This window comes from Macaca fascicularis, chromosome 7 (assembly GCF_037993035.2).
Source record: "Macaca fascicularis isolate 582-1 chromosome 7, T2T-MFA8v1.1".
NCBI classification, from domain to species: Eukaryota; Metazoa; Chordata; class Mammalia; order Primates; family Cercopithecidae; genus Macaca; species Macaca fascicularis.
In genome coordinates, this window is record NC_088381.1 from 45836782 (window position 1) to 45852053 (window position 15272).

Here is a 15272-nt window from a genome sequence, read left to right on the forward strand (position 1 = left end):
AAAATCTGGATGCTACTAGTACCCACCTCATAGGATTGTCATGGGAATTAGATGAGATGTCATCTGCAGAACACATAGAACAGTGACTGGAACTTAATAAACTGCTTGATAAATTTAGTGGTGGTGGTGGTGGTAATAGTAACTGCTTAATAAATTTATTTGTAGTAGAAGTTCTAGTAGTAATAACTGTTTAATAAAAGCAGTAGTAGTATTTAATGGCTATTTAATGAATGGTATAGTTAGTGGTTATACCATAAATTATTTAATCAAGCTCCTACTACTGGACATTTTGTTTATTCCTCATTCTTCATAATCATAAAAATGCTGAAATTAATATATTTGTGCACATAGTTTTTTTCTTGCTTTGGGTGATTTTCTTAGGAAAGTGTCCCAGAAATTAGATGGTTGTCTGAAACACAACTGGATGGAGAGGGTGAAAACCATGCCAGGTCATCCTCCACAGCCCCTTTATCTTCTCCCTCCCACCATGGTGTCTCCCCTTCCCTCCTCTTACCCCTCTCTGGGGTATGGTGACTCTGAGGCAGGGTAAGAAGCAGGGGGTCCCCCAGGTGGGCATCTCATAATACATCTCTCTCCCTCCCACACCATCCAGCACGACTAGGGGTTAAGTGACATGTGACATGAAATGTGCTATCCCTCCTAGGGCCATTTGCATTGTAACAGCAGCTGAGACCTTAGGCCAAATGAAAAATGGGCTGATGGTGACTTAGGAAACAATAAAAAAGCACGTTGAAACGGCAAAGCTCCTTCAGTGTGGGTGTAGGGGAAGAGAGGAAGAGGAGAAGAATGAGGTGATCATCAGCTCGGGAATGCTCCTTGCCACATCCTAGATCAGGCCCTGCCAACTCTGGCTTGAAGCGACACTCAAGCCTACGGCAGCACTCACCAATCTTTTTCTCATCACGGCACACATAAAAATAACATTCTTATGTCACGTCTGAGTATGGAACACGGAAGTGCGCACCTGGGAGCTCCTGAGTGCTGAAGGATCGGTATCCCAATAGACCTGTAACTTTGTGGCGCAGAACTGCAGGTTCTCTGGCCTTGTGGGCTCTTTCGTGCCAGTCTCCTTCCCCGTCTCCTCAGCTCTCCGATGCCGCTTCCTAAAGCGCTGTTTCATTATGTCACGCCCTACTCAGTTACTCTCAACCTTCCCCTCTCTCCTAGCTGGGCATTCAAGACCCTTCTCATTCTGGCCTCAATCTCTTTCCAGTCCCACCTCCTTTTGCTCCCATCCGAGGACGCGGCTCCAGCTGGGCACCACACCCTGCCCCGCCAACATCGCATTTGTTCCAGCGTCTCACTCTGTGCTCACACTAGTCCTACTTAGCATGCCTTCCTTTCACCTCTGCTTTTACTCTCACCCCTCATCCCAGGCCTAACCCAGTCCCCATCCCTTCTGGGAAGCAGCTCTGTCTGCATTAGCCCTTCCCTGCATATCAGTAGCCTTCACGCTATGATCCATTCACTCGGCCTTTGACCCTTTAGTCCAAATTACCTTTTCATGTGTGTGGCTTGTGTCCCCAGCCAGGATGAGGACAGACATGTAAGGCACAGAAGGGCACGAGCTTTGGAGCCCAGGGACTGCCATGCTCACTGCCCTGGGATGCATTTATTCTATAAATACAAAAGATCTTGGCCAGGCACAGTGGCTCACACCTGTAATCCCAGCACTTTGGGAGGCTGAGGCAGGTGGATTGCTTGAATCCAAGACCAGCCTGAGCAACACAGTGAAACCCTATCTCTACAAAAATACTAAATAAACAAATATAAAAGATCTAACTCTTGGAGTGGCTGTGAGGCTCACCTTCGTGCATATAAAGTAACTAATGTGTGCCATGCACATAGTAGGGCCAGCTCAAGCGACGGGCTGCCTTTCCTCTCCATGGCACTGGTCACACGACAGATAGTGGGCAAAAGACCTATGGGTCTCCCTCCAAGCCCCAGGGTAAGGTAGTGGTTGGCATACTGCCCTGCGCCCATCATGGGTGCTAGACCCTCAGTGCAGTCCTCGTCCCCTACCCAACAGACCGCTTCCTGGAGCTGCATATGTACATGACATCTGCACTGGGCAAGAATGACATGAAGGCCATTGGCCTGCAGATGGCCCTTGACCTCTTGGCCAACAAGGAGAAGAAAGACTCCATCACGGGGCTGCAGACGCGCACCCAGCCTGGGCGGCCTGACTGGAGCAAGGTAATGCCAACTGGAGCCCTGCAGCTTGCAGATATGGATGAAGCTGAGAGCCCGAGGCAGCAGTGGGGCAAGGTCAGGGGCAAAGCGTGAGGTTAAGAGTTCAGAGTCCAGCAGGGACCTCATGGTGCAAAAGGTAAACAGGGTACCTACACTGGCTTTATCACTAGCCTTTGTTCCGTCATTAGCCTCAGTTTCCCCATCTGTTCAGAGAGGAAGTCAGTCTCTGTGACCTCAAAGACCCCTGCAGCCTTGACTCCCTATGGACCAGTGTCAGAAGGCCTGAGTGGACAAGGACCTGGAAAAACACCAGATCTTATCATCTCCTGTTACAAATGGGGAAACTGAGGCACAGAGACATGAAATAGTTTGCAATCGTTTTATTTTATTTCTCAGATTGGTTTTGTTATTATTTTCCTTCCCTGAACACTCACCTGTCAGGGTATACAGTTTGCAGGAAGTGGCCCAGAAGGTGCTGCTTTTAAAAGTGCTGCAGATGACCCCATGTCTGGGTCACGACAGCTGAGTGGGAGGGGAATGTCCGTGGTGAGTGCTTGGGCATCAAAGAGGACTTTCAGAAAAAGGCAATTCATAAGCAGAATTTGGGGTAGAAAAGGGTCCTCTCTGGGGGAAAGACTGACATCAGGAAAGATTTAAATCACAGCAGGTGGCCAGCCCTGGGGACTAACACTAGGTTCAGACTCCCACGGGAGTCCCAGAGCACTGTATACATCTCTCTGCATATCTAATTTAGTGCCTGTCTCCCACAGTTGCAGATCCTTGAGTGGAGGGCCTGGGTCTTACTTATTTCTGGCCCTGGTCCCCTCCCTGGGGTTCTGGGTCATGTTGCCAGTTGAACAAATGGCTGTTAGTTGAATGGCTGAGTGTCGAATTCTGCTGTAAAATCCAGCAGCTGTGCCATGCAGCTCCTTGTGGAAAATGGGGATGTTTATTGCTGCCGACCTGTTATGCTGTTACCTCCGGGAGGTTGTGTCACTGGTGAGTCAGCAACTCCACCTATCTTTCCTCTTCTCTTCCTCAACCCCACTGACTCCAGGTGTTCCAGAAAGTGGCTGCTGAGAAGAAAGGCAAGGTGCAGGTCTTCTTCTGTGGCTCCCCAGCTCTGGCCAAGGTGCTGAAGGGCCATTGTGAGAAGTTCAGCTTCCGATTTTTCCAAGAGAATTTCTAGCCTCACCTCTCCAAGCTGTGCCCCAAATCCACACCATGGGTCTGCTTCATCGCATTAGTATAAACACTCCCACAGGGACCAGCCTCAGACAACCCTCCCAATAAGACAAAGCCTAGGTACCCCCCAATCCTGCTCAACGCGGTAAACAGGAGACCCCAAGGGACAAATGAACTTCCTCTAGAACCCAGGGGAAGGGACAGTGCCTTGTTCAGTCTGCTGTAGATTCTGGGGTTGCTGTGAAACTGAGGAAACCAGAGGCTGGTGACTGGAGCTTGGGGGTGGGGTTCGAGGGCAACCACTCCCCCAAACATTTTCTGACGGAGCCTTCCCCTACATCCATGGTCCCAAACCTGCCCAATCATCACAGTCATTTGGAAGCTTGTTTCTCCGGCATCTTATAAAATTGTTCAAACATACAAAAAGTGAGGAGAATCATACAGTGAACAGTGTTACCTACTTTCTAGACTCCTCCGTTAATATTTTGCTCTGTTTATCACATAGGACATCAGTTCCTCTTCCCTCTTTTCCATCTGTCAACTTATCTGACTTTTTGCATGCATTTTCTTTTTTTTTTTTGAGACAGAGTCTCGCTCTGTCTCCCAGGCTGGAGTGCAGTGGCCGGATCTCAGCTCACTGCAAGCTCCGCCTCCCGGGTTTACGCCATTCTCCTGCCTCAGCCTCCCAAGTAGCTGGGACTACAGGCGCCCGCCACCTCACCCGGCTAGTTTTTTTGTATTTTTAGTAGAGACGGGGTTTCACCATGTTAGCCAGGATGGTCTCGATCTCCTGACCTTGTGATCCGCCCGTCTCGGCCTCCCAAAGTGCTGGGATTACAGGCTTGAGCCATCGCGCCCGGCCTTGCATGCATTTTCAAGTTAGGTGCAGATATCTCAGCACACCTTGCCACTTGGAGGAACCTTCTTTAAATGCACATTCCTTGGTCCCACTATCAGAAATTCTGATTCTGATGATCTGGGAATGAAACCTGAAATATGTATTTTCCACCAAATCCATTTGCATCGGGAGAAATAAGCAGCATCTTTCCCTGCCCCTCCTTGTGTCTTCGTCTCCTCATCTCCCTCTCTCTCCTGGCGCGTCCCCCAGAGCCTCTCCAGTCTCTGTATGCTGGCCTCTTCCTTCTCTCTGTGTGCTGAGTCACTTGAGAAGCAAGATGGAGACAGCCTCTTTTCGTGCCTCCCTCTGTGTCGTGGAAAGGTCAAGTGCCTGGGGATGAAGCAGGCTAAGCCCGGAAGCTCAGCTCAGCCACACCCCAGCTGTGTGGCCCTGGAAGCTTCCCCATGTCTGTTTCTTTCGCCTGTGAAATGGGCTGATGCCATCCCTCAGTCACAGTTGCTGTGAGGTGAAATGAGATGCCAAGTGCTCACGACATTCCTCCCCCACCTCAGTGCAGCTCCTTGCTGCTCCAGGCTTTCGTACGTCTACATCACTTCTCCCCTCCTGGTTCCCTCTATCTCTGTTTTCCAGCCTCTGTTTACATCTGTCCCTGTCTGGACAGCGGGGAACAGCAGAGGCAGCAAAGGCTTTCTCAGTACATACTATGGGGAGGAGCGGCCCTGGGCAGAGGATGGGGGGGGGCCTCACCTCCTCCGTTTGATCTGGACATTTCCATCTGTGCCACACCATGAGGTCCTGTGAGCCCCACATTTCCTGGGCATCCTCCACCTTGCAGTCAGTCCTGCTAGGTTCTCTTCTTGACAGTGTAAAGCACCCTTCCCCAAGGCTGCCATCATGGGGTTGGAACTAGGCACTTTCCAATGGGATAGTAGCTGGCACCTTTCTTTTCCATGGGTTGGAAGTCCATGGTTGGGAAGGGGGAGGTGAAGAAGCCAGATCATAACCTGGACGATGACATCCCTTATCTAAGGTCGGGCTGGGATGCAGCAGATTGGGGGCGGGGGGGAGGCTGGGTGTGACGTGCAGGGGATGAGCCAGTTGGGCAGATGGAAGAATGAAGGTAGGGGAAAGCTGTCTTTTGAAAGGGGCAATAGGAAGGGATGGTGGAGGAAGAAGCTGAGGCAAGCCCCAGGGAGGGGAAGGCAAAACATACCCTGGGGACTGGGACAGATCAGGATGGGAGTGAGGATGTGGTCTTTAAGATATGAGGAGGAACAGGAAGAAGAATGTGAGAGGAGGAGTGGGGCCTGGCTGCCAGCCCTGCAGTCTAGGAGAGGCTAATTCGATTTGGGTGGGCGGAAAGTGGGGATCACACTTGCTCCGAGCCTCCATCTACCGGGACCGAGAGTCAACAGGGCCAGGAGACCTGGTGCTGGGGCCTTCCAACCGGATTGTGTTTAATTTCCAGCAAGCCTGGGGAGGCACACAACCCACCGGGGAAACTCACACCTGGAGTTTTACCAGCCTGAGGCCACACACTCTTGGAACCTCTTTCCCTCTGTTGAGTCTGTACTTTCCCTTCTGCACAGGCTTGGGAAGGCTTGGACAATACACTCTCTGGAGCACAGAAGGAAACTAAAGAGAGTGTCCTGACTTAGGCTGGAGGATGTAAAGAGGGTGTGCCCAAATCATTTGGAAACGTGGCAGAATCTGTTTAGCACAGGCTGTCTCACACATGCACTCAATACACACACACATTCGCATGTCACCATTTTGGATTCTTTCCAGTCTATCTACACCGCCTTAACACTTTTGAGCCCTGTCCTCAGTCCTTTGCTGTCTTGTAACAAATTTCCACCAGGCTCCCACCCATATATACAGATAGTTAGTTGTTCGTTTAGGACTTAATATTACAGTGAGTGGGAGCAGGTGGAAGGACTTGGACATACGATTCTAAAATCCATGAATGCCCACATGTGTGACGACTGTATGCCCGTGTCCTGAGGTTTTCTCTCCAGACAGATTCCAGTTGCCCACGAGAGGGCGCTGCAGAATCACAGATCTCGAGAGGGTTTGTTTCCCAGGAAGTGAGACTGGTCCCTGAGTGGCCGTGAATCAAAAAGAAAGGGGCCGGGAAGACAGCGCCCTGTTCCAAAGCTCCCCACTAGAGGCAAAACCTCCAGGCTCCATCTCTGTGAAGTCAAGAGACTTCATGCTCAAGGTCAGAGTTTCTCTAGCTGTCAGCTTCTCACCACCGCCGCCTTCCCCGCAAAACTCTACCCTCCCCATACCCAGTGTCCAGTTCTGGGCTTTCCTCTTTTCTCCTTGCAACAAAATGTCCATCGGTGAGGTCCAGTTGAGCTGAACAGGCCTGGCTCGGGGAGAGTTCACAGGTGCAGGCTCTGTCTGCCCCAGTGGATGTCATTGAAGGCAGCAGGACCACACATGTGAGTGGATAGCACGCATGGTCTGGCCATCTGGATGTTTCCCAGATGTGCCCATGTGCATCATCAGCCGTCAACAGGAAAACGCATCCGGATGGCCGGCTGACTTTTCTCCTTTCACCAGATGTTGGCAATGCTGCAGACACATCTGGGCCCACAACAGATAAGGCTGACACACACAAAGACAAGCGAGAAGGAGCAAAGGCCAGTTATCAGCACGTGTGCCCATCCTCACCCATCAAGCGGCAAACTCCCCAGGGCCAGACATGTGGACCCGAAGCCTAGCACAGAGAATAGACGGGATGTCGGTTCCTCCCAGGGCAAGGGGTTACTTAAATGGAATTATCCTTACAAAAGGTCTTTTGCACCTAATTGTCACTTGTAATTTGAGGCACAAAAGCACAAACACAAGGCCACTGAACCACTTTGCCAGGCGCCACTGCATTGTTCTGTGAGGACAGCGCTGAGGGAGACAGCAGGCATTCCTGAAATGACCAATCAGGCAGGCCGCTCCCGGATGAGCCGCACAAGTGCAGGCTATTAATACACTGAGCCAGGGGCATTCGTGGGAGGGGAGGGGGCGTGGGCAACATGGAGAGTCACCAGACTGGCAGACAAGGTCGAAGGTAGGGAGGGATGAGGAACATTAGCCGAGACTGGCTCTGGGCCAACTTGTTGGAGATGCAGTGGACAAACCTTTGCCCTCTGGGAGGCAGAGCACTGACTTCTACACTTGCCTCTGCCCCAGGCTGCTGTGTGACCTTGGGTGTATCATTTGACCTTTCTGAGTTCTCACTTTCTTATTATAAAGTGAACAGATCAAGTATGTATGTGTTTAAGCCCTTGTGTATGCATTTACAATGGTCATTTCTAGAAGGATACATGAAAATATATTTATCTGTGTGCTCTGGGGAGTGGGAATGGAGGGATACAATGAAGGAAAGGATTTTGTGTTTTTGTTTTCCTTTTTACCCTTCTGTAAAGTTTAAGTTTTATTACTGTTATGGTTTTATTTTAAAAAGAAACCCAAAATAGAATGTCGTGTAAAAGAAAATAAACCAAGTACCAAGTCTTTGATATGATCCTATTTATAGCACAGAAAATAAATGATATATGTATATCATGTGGGCATAAATAGATAAAAATACACAGAAAGACAGTTAGAAGCCAGCCCTAATCTGTCTTGGGCCCAGATGTGTCTACAGCATTGTTAACATCTGGTGAAAGGAAAAAAGTCAGCCAGCCATCCTGCTGCGTTTTCTTGTTGATGGCCAACGATGCCCAAATGCCAAGCAGTTCGCAGTGGTTAACTGTGGAGGAGGCAAAGGAGGACTTGAATGGTTTCCCGTTATCTGTTTCCTGTATTTGTGTGCTACCTGAGTAAGGTTTCACTTCCTGCATTACTCATGTGATATTTTACTTTTTAATTTATGTACTTTTGTATGGCTTTTATCTATTTTTTAAGAGTAAAACAAAATGCACAGATTATCTGCAGTGTTGTCTAAGATCCTGAATATTGATTTGTTTTCAAGTGAAAGTATTTCAGGCCTAAGCCAAGGGACTGGCCCTCCACGTCAGGGGTCACTCCCTGGGCTCTTCAAAAAGGGAGGCTGCTATCGTGCCCATTATCAATATGCTGCTGGCCCTGAATGGCTTAAGTATTAAAATAAAAGGCCCTATCCAGGCCCAAAACTAGTCCAGAAGGACTGTGGATGCCCTGGGCATACACGTGAAATTGTGTGCACAGGGCCTAAGCCCAGCACCAGCCCAGCCTGGGAGTTCAGATGCCTCAGGGCACACTGTCTGTGCTAAACAAATACTCATATTAACCAGCCTTCCTGACAGATTGATGCATCTTTTTATGATCTGTCTTTACAATATGACGACTCTCTCCTTTTAAAAATAAGATTAATTCAGACAAGACATTTATTTTATGTGGAAATTCATCCCAGGGGGGAAAATACTCGAGCTGAATGCAGAGATGGCTGGAAAGAGACTTGACTCTCAAGGAAGCTTCCAGCCTCCAACCTTCACCACCCAGCTGTGGCCCCAAAGGGCTGCCCTAATACTACTCAGGGACAAATGGGCCCTCTTTAACTACCCTAGCCGTGTGAATGTAGCCTGCTGGAGAAAACAAGAAACAAAGACAGGTAGTGAGTTTTTGTATGGCAGGGAAGAAAAGGATGCATTTTTTGGTAAAGGAAAAAAATTCTGAGATTTACCCAAATGTGGCTGGACGTGAGTTTTTACATACAGATTAAGCTTGTCTTTAAATAATCCTAAAGGATGTTCAAGAACAGTGAATGATTTGTCTCTGTGTCCCCAGTGACTAGAATAGTGACACCACCTAGTAGGTGCTTGGCATGTTTCCTGAATGTTTCCACTGCTATGATCTGTTTCAGCTGCCGACCCCATGAGGTACCCTTGACTCCTCTCTCTCCCCCATCTTCTTCCTTCAGCCAATCACCAAGCCTGTCAACATGGCATTCTAAATGCTTCTCAAGCACATTTCCTTCCCCACTGGCCCTGCCTTGGTTCAGTCCTTAAATTGCCTGTTACCTGGACTGGTGCAGCAGAGACAGACTGGAGAAAGGAAGACCAGTTAGAAGGAAAGGAAACTCGGAAGATCAGCCAGCTAACTGGTCTTCCTTTCTCCAGCCTGGCTCTGATCCATCCTTCACACACTGCTGTGGGTCTGACTGCACACCTTCTTTTTGGAGGACTCTCCTGTCATAGCCGTCAAACTCCTGAGTCTGGCACACAAGCCCTCCCCCACGTAAGCCCTGGATGAAGATCTACCACCATTACAGCCAGTATTACCTGGCCGTTGCCTACCTCTCAGGTCTTGGCAATGTCCACCTTGCTCTTTGTACTTTAACATCATTTCATGCTCCCCCAGGACACTGTGCAGCTTCGCACCTCCAAACCTTTACTTCTGCATTGCCTGACGCTTGGAGCACCCGTCCCGGTTTCCAGATTGAGATTTCAGAACACTTTATCATCAGCCCACCTATAAAGGCTTCCTTGCTGGTCCCTCCCATTGCAGAATAAACAGCCTGCTCCGTAGGATTGTACTGTATGTACCTACTTGTACCTACACATGTATTGCACGGTACTGTATTTGCCTACTTGTCTATGAACTCCTCGTGGGCTTTGTCTCCCCAGTGCCTGGTGATCAGAATAAGTGTTGGGGAGCCGCTGTGACTCCGTTGAGCCTCCATCTCATTCCTTTCTCTGCTGCTCCCCTTCAAGAGTAAGAATATCCCACCATCCCCACAGGCAGACAGGACCAGTGGTACAGGTGGGTAGAGCAGGCGGCTGCCTTTCAAGGTGCACCTTCAGGGGCCCTAGAAAGATCCCGCCTCCCCACAGCTCTAGATCTCCCACACATGCTTTTGTTCCATAGCCAGGGATCGGGTTGAATTTGCAAACCCTACAAATCCATTGGCAGAGGCGCACTCCACCTTAAAATCACACTTAGATGGGACAGGCTGGAGACAGAGCTGCTCCCAGCTCACCCTTGGTAAAATGAGGAGGTGGGGCTCGTGGTCCCTGGTTCCTTTGTGCTACCTCCTCCTTCTCTTCCTCATTCTTCTCCCTCTTTCTTCTTCTAACTCAAAAGAGATGAATGACTTAGAAAGCAAATGAATCAGAGATAGGGAAAGTAAAAAGAGAGGTAATTTTGCCAAGTTATTATTCAAAGGAGCTCTCTGGGACTGAGAGCAAGAATGGCCCCATCAATCACCCAGCAGAATGGGGCAGGCGGGGGACCCAGCACTTGGTGTCTGTGGATAACTCTGTGCGTGAACAATCAGGCCAGGAGCCTGGGGCCCTTGCCAGATACCACAGAGGAAAGAGGCCAGAGGGACACTGAATGGGGACAGTTAGCCCAAAGGCCTGAGAGGGCTTCACCGACCTGCTTTACTCAACAGAGACCCCTGAAAACCCCATTCTAGTGTGGGCCAAGAGTGGGAGGAGGGAGATATGACTGGCAGGGGTGTGGCAGGAGCCTGTTCTCCCCAAGGTGTTGCTACCCTGAGGGAAGAAGCCACTGCCCCATTGGATCAGATGGGCATCCAAGCCATACTCATTCCTGTATTCCAGGCCTTAGCCCAGTGAATGCATTCTCACCTGTAAAATGGGGATGATAATAAGATTGGTACTATTAGGTAGGGTAATAGTAAGGATTAAATGAGTGCATGTACATGAGGTGCTTAACTCAGTGCCTGGCATGTAGTATATTTCAGTCAATGTTGTCTATCATCATCCTCATCACAGTTACATTCTATGGAGGTGGGCAGACAAAAACCAAGTAAACAGATGAATAAACAATGACATTGTGGAGAGTAAGAGCTCTGAGAAAACAAAACAGGGAAATGGCAGAGAGTAAGTGCAGAGAGGAGCACGGGTACCTGGAGTCAATACCCTGGGGCGCACATGCCAGGAGTTGTGTGATGACAGGAAGTCATGAAATGCTTGGTGTTTTAGTTGTCCCTGTACCCCGTAAAGTGAGGGCAGCAATGCCCACCTCACCATGGGGAGTGTGGGGGGAGGGGGTGTAGTGTGAGAATGTATGTGAGTGCAAGTGTGTGCTCATGGGTGTGAGTGTGTGCATTTGGGGAGGAGGTAGAGAATTGGATAAGGTACAACTGTGAACTATCAGCATTGGGGCACAGAGAAAGGTTCAATAAATGATGATCACTGTTCCTGCCTATGGCAAGCCTCAATAGACACTAATTCAATGATAATGTGATTTAGAAATTTTCCAGATGTTAGGACTTTCTCAGGGAAGGGTTATTCAACAGGGAGGTCGCCGTGGGTCCCCCGCCTTGCATGCTCCCCTCCCCAGCTCCACTGCCCCCTGGAGGTCTCTACAGCCCCTCATTTTCATGTCCTTTGTGACCAAGCCACATTTAGAGGCCTAATAAATGCCTTCCCTTGAAGAGAGGACCATCAGGCTACAGGATAGGGGAGAGCAGCCCGGAGGCAGTGCCCCTCCCTGTGTCCTTCTCCAAACACTGATGATCCCGGGCTGCAAGAGGCGGTAGAGATCAACTCCCAGCCCCTCCATCTCATTAGCGCTGCATTATGAATTCCAGGGATAATGTATGTGATTTCCTCTCCTGATTGCTGCTGAAATCTCCTGCCTGTTTATCAAATCCCAGCCATGCTCTGCAGCCCTCTGCTCCTTGGCTCTGGGCTCCTCTTCTCCAGAGGAGGAAAACAAGGAAATGCTCCTAGGGGATTCTGGCTCTAGAGAAGAGGATCATGGTGAGAGTGAGCAGGAAATAAGGTTGGCTTTAGGGGCAGAGGGCAGAAGGGCTCCTTAAAGCACCTGACCGCCAACCCAGGTCCGCACTGAGGCTAAGCTCCCGGGGAGGAAAGCCCTACTAAATCAGCTGAGACCTACTTTGTCACCATTAGAGAACCACTCATTCATTCGTTCATCCCACAGGCATTGGCTGAGGTGTCAGGCACTGTATCAGTTAACAAGGATACCAAGATGAAGCACAGGCCCTGCCCTGGAGTGAGAGGGAAACACACAGGCCCGTAGTGCCAATACAAGGGGCAGATGCCAGCACAGTCCTCATGAGGTGCTGGGGCAGCATGAAGGAAAGAGGAAGCAAGGTCAGTGTGGGGACGAGATGACCCCAGGTGGTGGTCTTGAAGGAGGAATGAGACTTCACCAGCTGGAAAACAGGGGAGGGGAGTGTATATCTGTGCACACAAGTCCTGGCATGTGAAAAGACCCAGAAGTGTGAGTTGCTGGGTGGGATCCGCCTATCTTGGGGTGGCTGGAGGCCAGGTCAGGAGGCAGCGGGAGAGGAGGACAGGCACAGTGATGGACCTCGAGGCTGTGCCAAGGAGTTTGACTTTAATCTGAAAGCAAGGAAGATCCACTAAAAGGTGGAAAGCAAGGGCGTGTTTGGTCCCATCCACCTTTTGGTGGATCTAAAATCAGGCGATGGGATGAGACACACCCTTGCTTTAACACCTTTCAGTGGATCTTCCTTGTTTTAACACCTTTTAGTGGGACAGGGATGGGCCTGGACCCCATGGATCAACACCTTTAGCAGCTGTGAGCAGGGCATGTTCCCTAGAAGGAACATGGGCAGGACAGGCAGGGAAAGTGCCTATGACAATGAACGCTTTGAACTGTGCATTCAGTTGCCACCAGATCCCTTTTCACTTTCTCTGGGCACAGGTTGTTTCAGATGTGTGCGTGTCATCTCCTGCCAGTCTGAAAGACCCCCGAGGCTGGATCCTTCCTTCCCTCTTCACACGTCCTACTTGGAAAAGACCGTAGGAAACAGCAAGCACTCAATAAGGACTTTTTGCCTCATCTTGGATTGTTTCAATGCCATTTTACAATTATTTCACTATTTGCTTACTGTTTGCAATGATATATTTGCCACTGAATGTTTACCTTTTCCAGTGTCTACCTCCCCTGCAAACACAGAGACAGCCCGACTCTGACTACCTGCCCAATTTCCTTCTCCCTTCTCCCTTGCGAACTGAACCCTGCCTTGTTCTGGGTAGTCCCAAGTGATAAACAGTGACCAAAGTAACCATGAAGATTCTGAGTGAGCCCAGGCCTATGGGAGGATCTGCTGGAGATTCCAGGGAAGCTTTTGCTCTTCTGCTGAAAGGAACGAGGGAGGCTGGACCACCTCTTTCTCCTGCTTCCTGTCTTGACTGAGATTCCTGGACATCCTGAGGTCTCCTATGCCCATGAAGCAGAAACCCCAGGCATTCAGGACAGTGACAAGGCCCTTCCCTGATCCAGGCTGCCTTCTTGCTCTATGAGGGCAAGAAGTTTGTTTTTCTCTCTGCTGTTTCCCGGCTCCTAGAACAGCGCCTGGTATGCGGTGGCCACTCAATCATCCTCTGTGGATTGAGGGAAGGTGTACATTCCTTAGGCCACTGTTAGCTGGGAGTTCTGTTACTTACAACTGAACATATGCCTAACTCAGTAACTGTGAAAAATAATAACAGTATATGCTAAGATTATAAATGGAGTAAACTGGGTAGAATCAAAAACTAAGGCACTGCCCTAAAATTTGAAGAAAGTTGCTGTCATGAGCCACCTGTTTTCCTTTCCCCTCAGTTTTTCTCTGCTCAGAGCTGGAACCACTTGCCCCTTGCCCCCTCCAACTTGTACTTGCATCCCTGTTCCTCAAGGGACTGGCAGAATGGCTCATTTTCCTGAGTCCACGTTTCGTAGTACAGGTCATCACCTTTTGGCCTTGCCTTGACTCCCAGAGCTGAGGATTCAAGCATGACCCAGATCTTCCTGGGCAGGAGAGCTTCAAAGCCCCACCAAACACCAGGAAGGGAGAGAAGCAAAGAAGGGAAAACCCTGAAGTCACTCCTGCCATATGGCTACAGCCTTGCATCATCCCTGATGTGAGCCATTAACCTGCTAACTACCAACCAATTAGCTCTGGTTTGGGCTATGCTTCCCTAGCTTATGTCTCTGCTTCTCCTCAGTCACACAGAGGGGCCCTTATAACCCCTGCCCCTTGGGGGCTGTCCTTGGGGGAGGCCTAAAAGGGTCCTATATAAACAAGTTATACACATCTTTCTGAGCCCCCTCCAATGGGTGCTGAAGAGAAAGTTTCCCCCAGGAGACTCCACAATCAGGGGCATTTACAAAGGGATTATGCTGCCATTCGCAAGTTATGTTTTTACCAAATGGAGTGAAGAAAATGAAGATAATGAAATAACAAGCTTTCTTGAAGTCCCTGCTGCAGGCCTAGAACCTGATTGGCAAGATCCCCTTTGAGACCCATTGTTTTTATATCCATCTGATATCAAACTTGAGTTTCTCAGTTCCCACTCCACGTGCTCCTGTTTTATTGCTATGTGACTATCAATGCCCCCCATTTCCAACCCCAGCCATTCTCTAAACCATCACCTGCGCTTTCCTTCAAAATCCAGCTCAAGACTCTCTCCCTGTAGAAGTGTTCCTAACCCTAACCCAAACCCAATGACCCCATCACTAAACAGTCTGTTTACATCATACTTCCAAGCACACACTTGTGTGTGGATTAGTAAATGTCTAGAATCTTTATACTTGCCTTTGTACAATCTTCTTGCCCAAACTAACTTCCTGAGGGGAGTTGTGGGCAGTTCTTCTGTATCTCTCTTAATGAGAGTCCATGATTTGGTACATAGTGAAAGCTCAAAAATATTGCTGACTTTTTCAATAATCTGTTGCTTTGTAATACACCAGTCCAAAAGTGAATGGCTTAAGACAACCATTCTATCATCTCTCGTGAGTCCATAGATTGACTGGGATCAGCTGGCTGGTTCTTCTGTTGCACATGGTAGCAGCTGGGGCTGTGGTCATTTGGGGACTGTACTGGGATGAAGTATCCAGGATAAGTCACTCACTTGGCTGGTGCCTTAAGGGAGTGGATGGAGGCCTGGCTCAGTTGTGAAGCTGGGACAGTTGGGCCTCCCTTCCTCCCTCTCTTCCTCTATCCATATATTCTCAAGGTCTCTCCGTCTCCATTGGTCTCTGTATGTGACCTCTCTAGCACAGAGAGATCACACTTTTTACATAG

At 49.4% G+C, this 15272-nt stretch overlaps 1 protein-coding gene across 2 annotated transcripts in view; it reads left to right on the forward strand.

The window, feature by feature from the left end:
- Positions 1-3825, forward strand: part of NOX5 (NADPH oxidase 5) — a 43336-nt gene extending 39511 nt beyond the window's left edge. The window contains exons 15-16 of one of the 2 annotated variants that reach the window (XM_005559914.5): positions 2030-2217; positions 3272-3825. In XM_005559914.5, coding sequence (XP_005559971.3) covers positions 2030-2217; positions 3272-3403 — 320 coding nt within the window. In that variant the 3' untranslated portion in view covers positions 3404-3825. The remainder of the gene's footprint in view (positions 1-2029; positions 2218-3271) is intronic. The other variant, XM_005559915.5, reaches the window with a different exon arrangement.
- The last annotated feature ends 11447 nt before the right edge of the window (positions 3826-15272 follow it).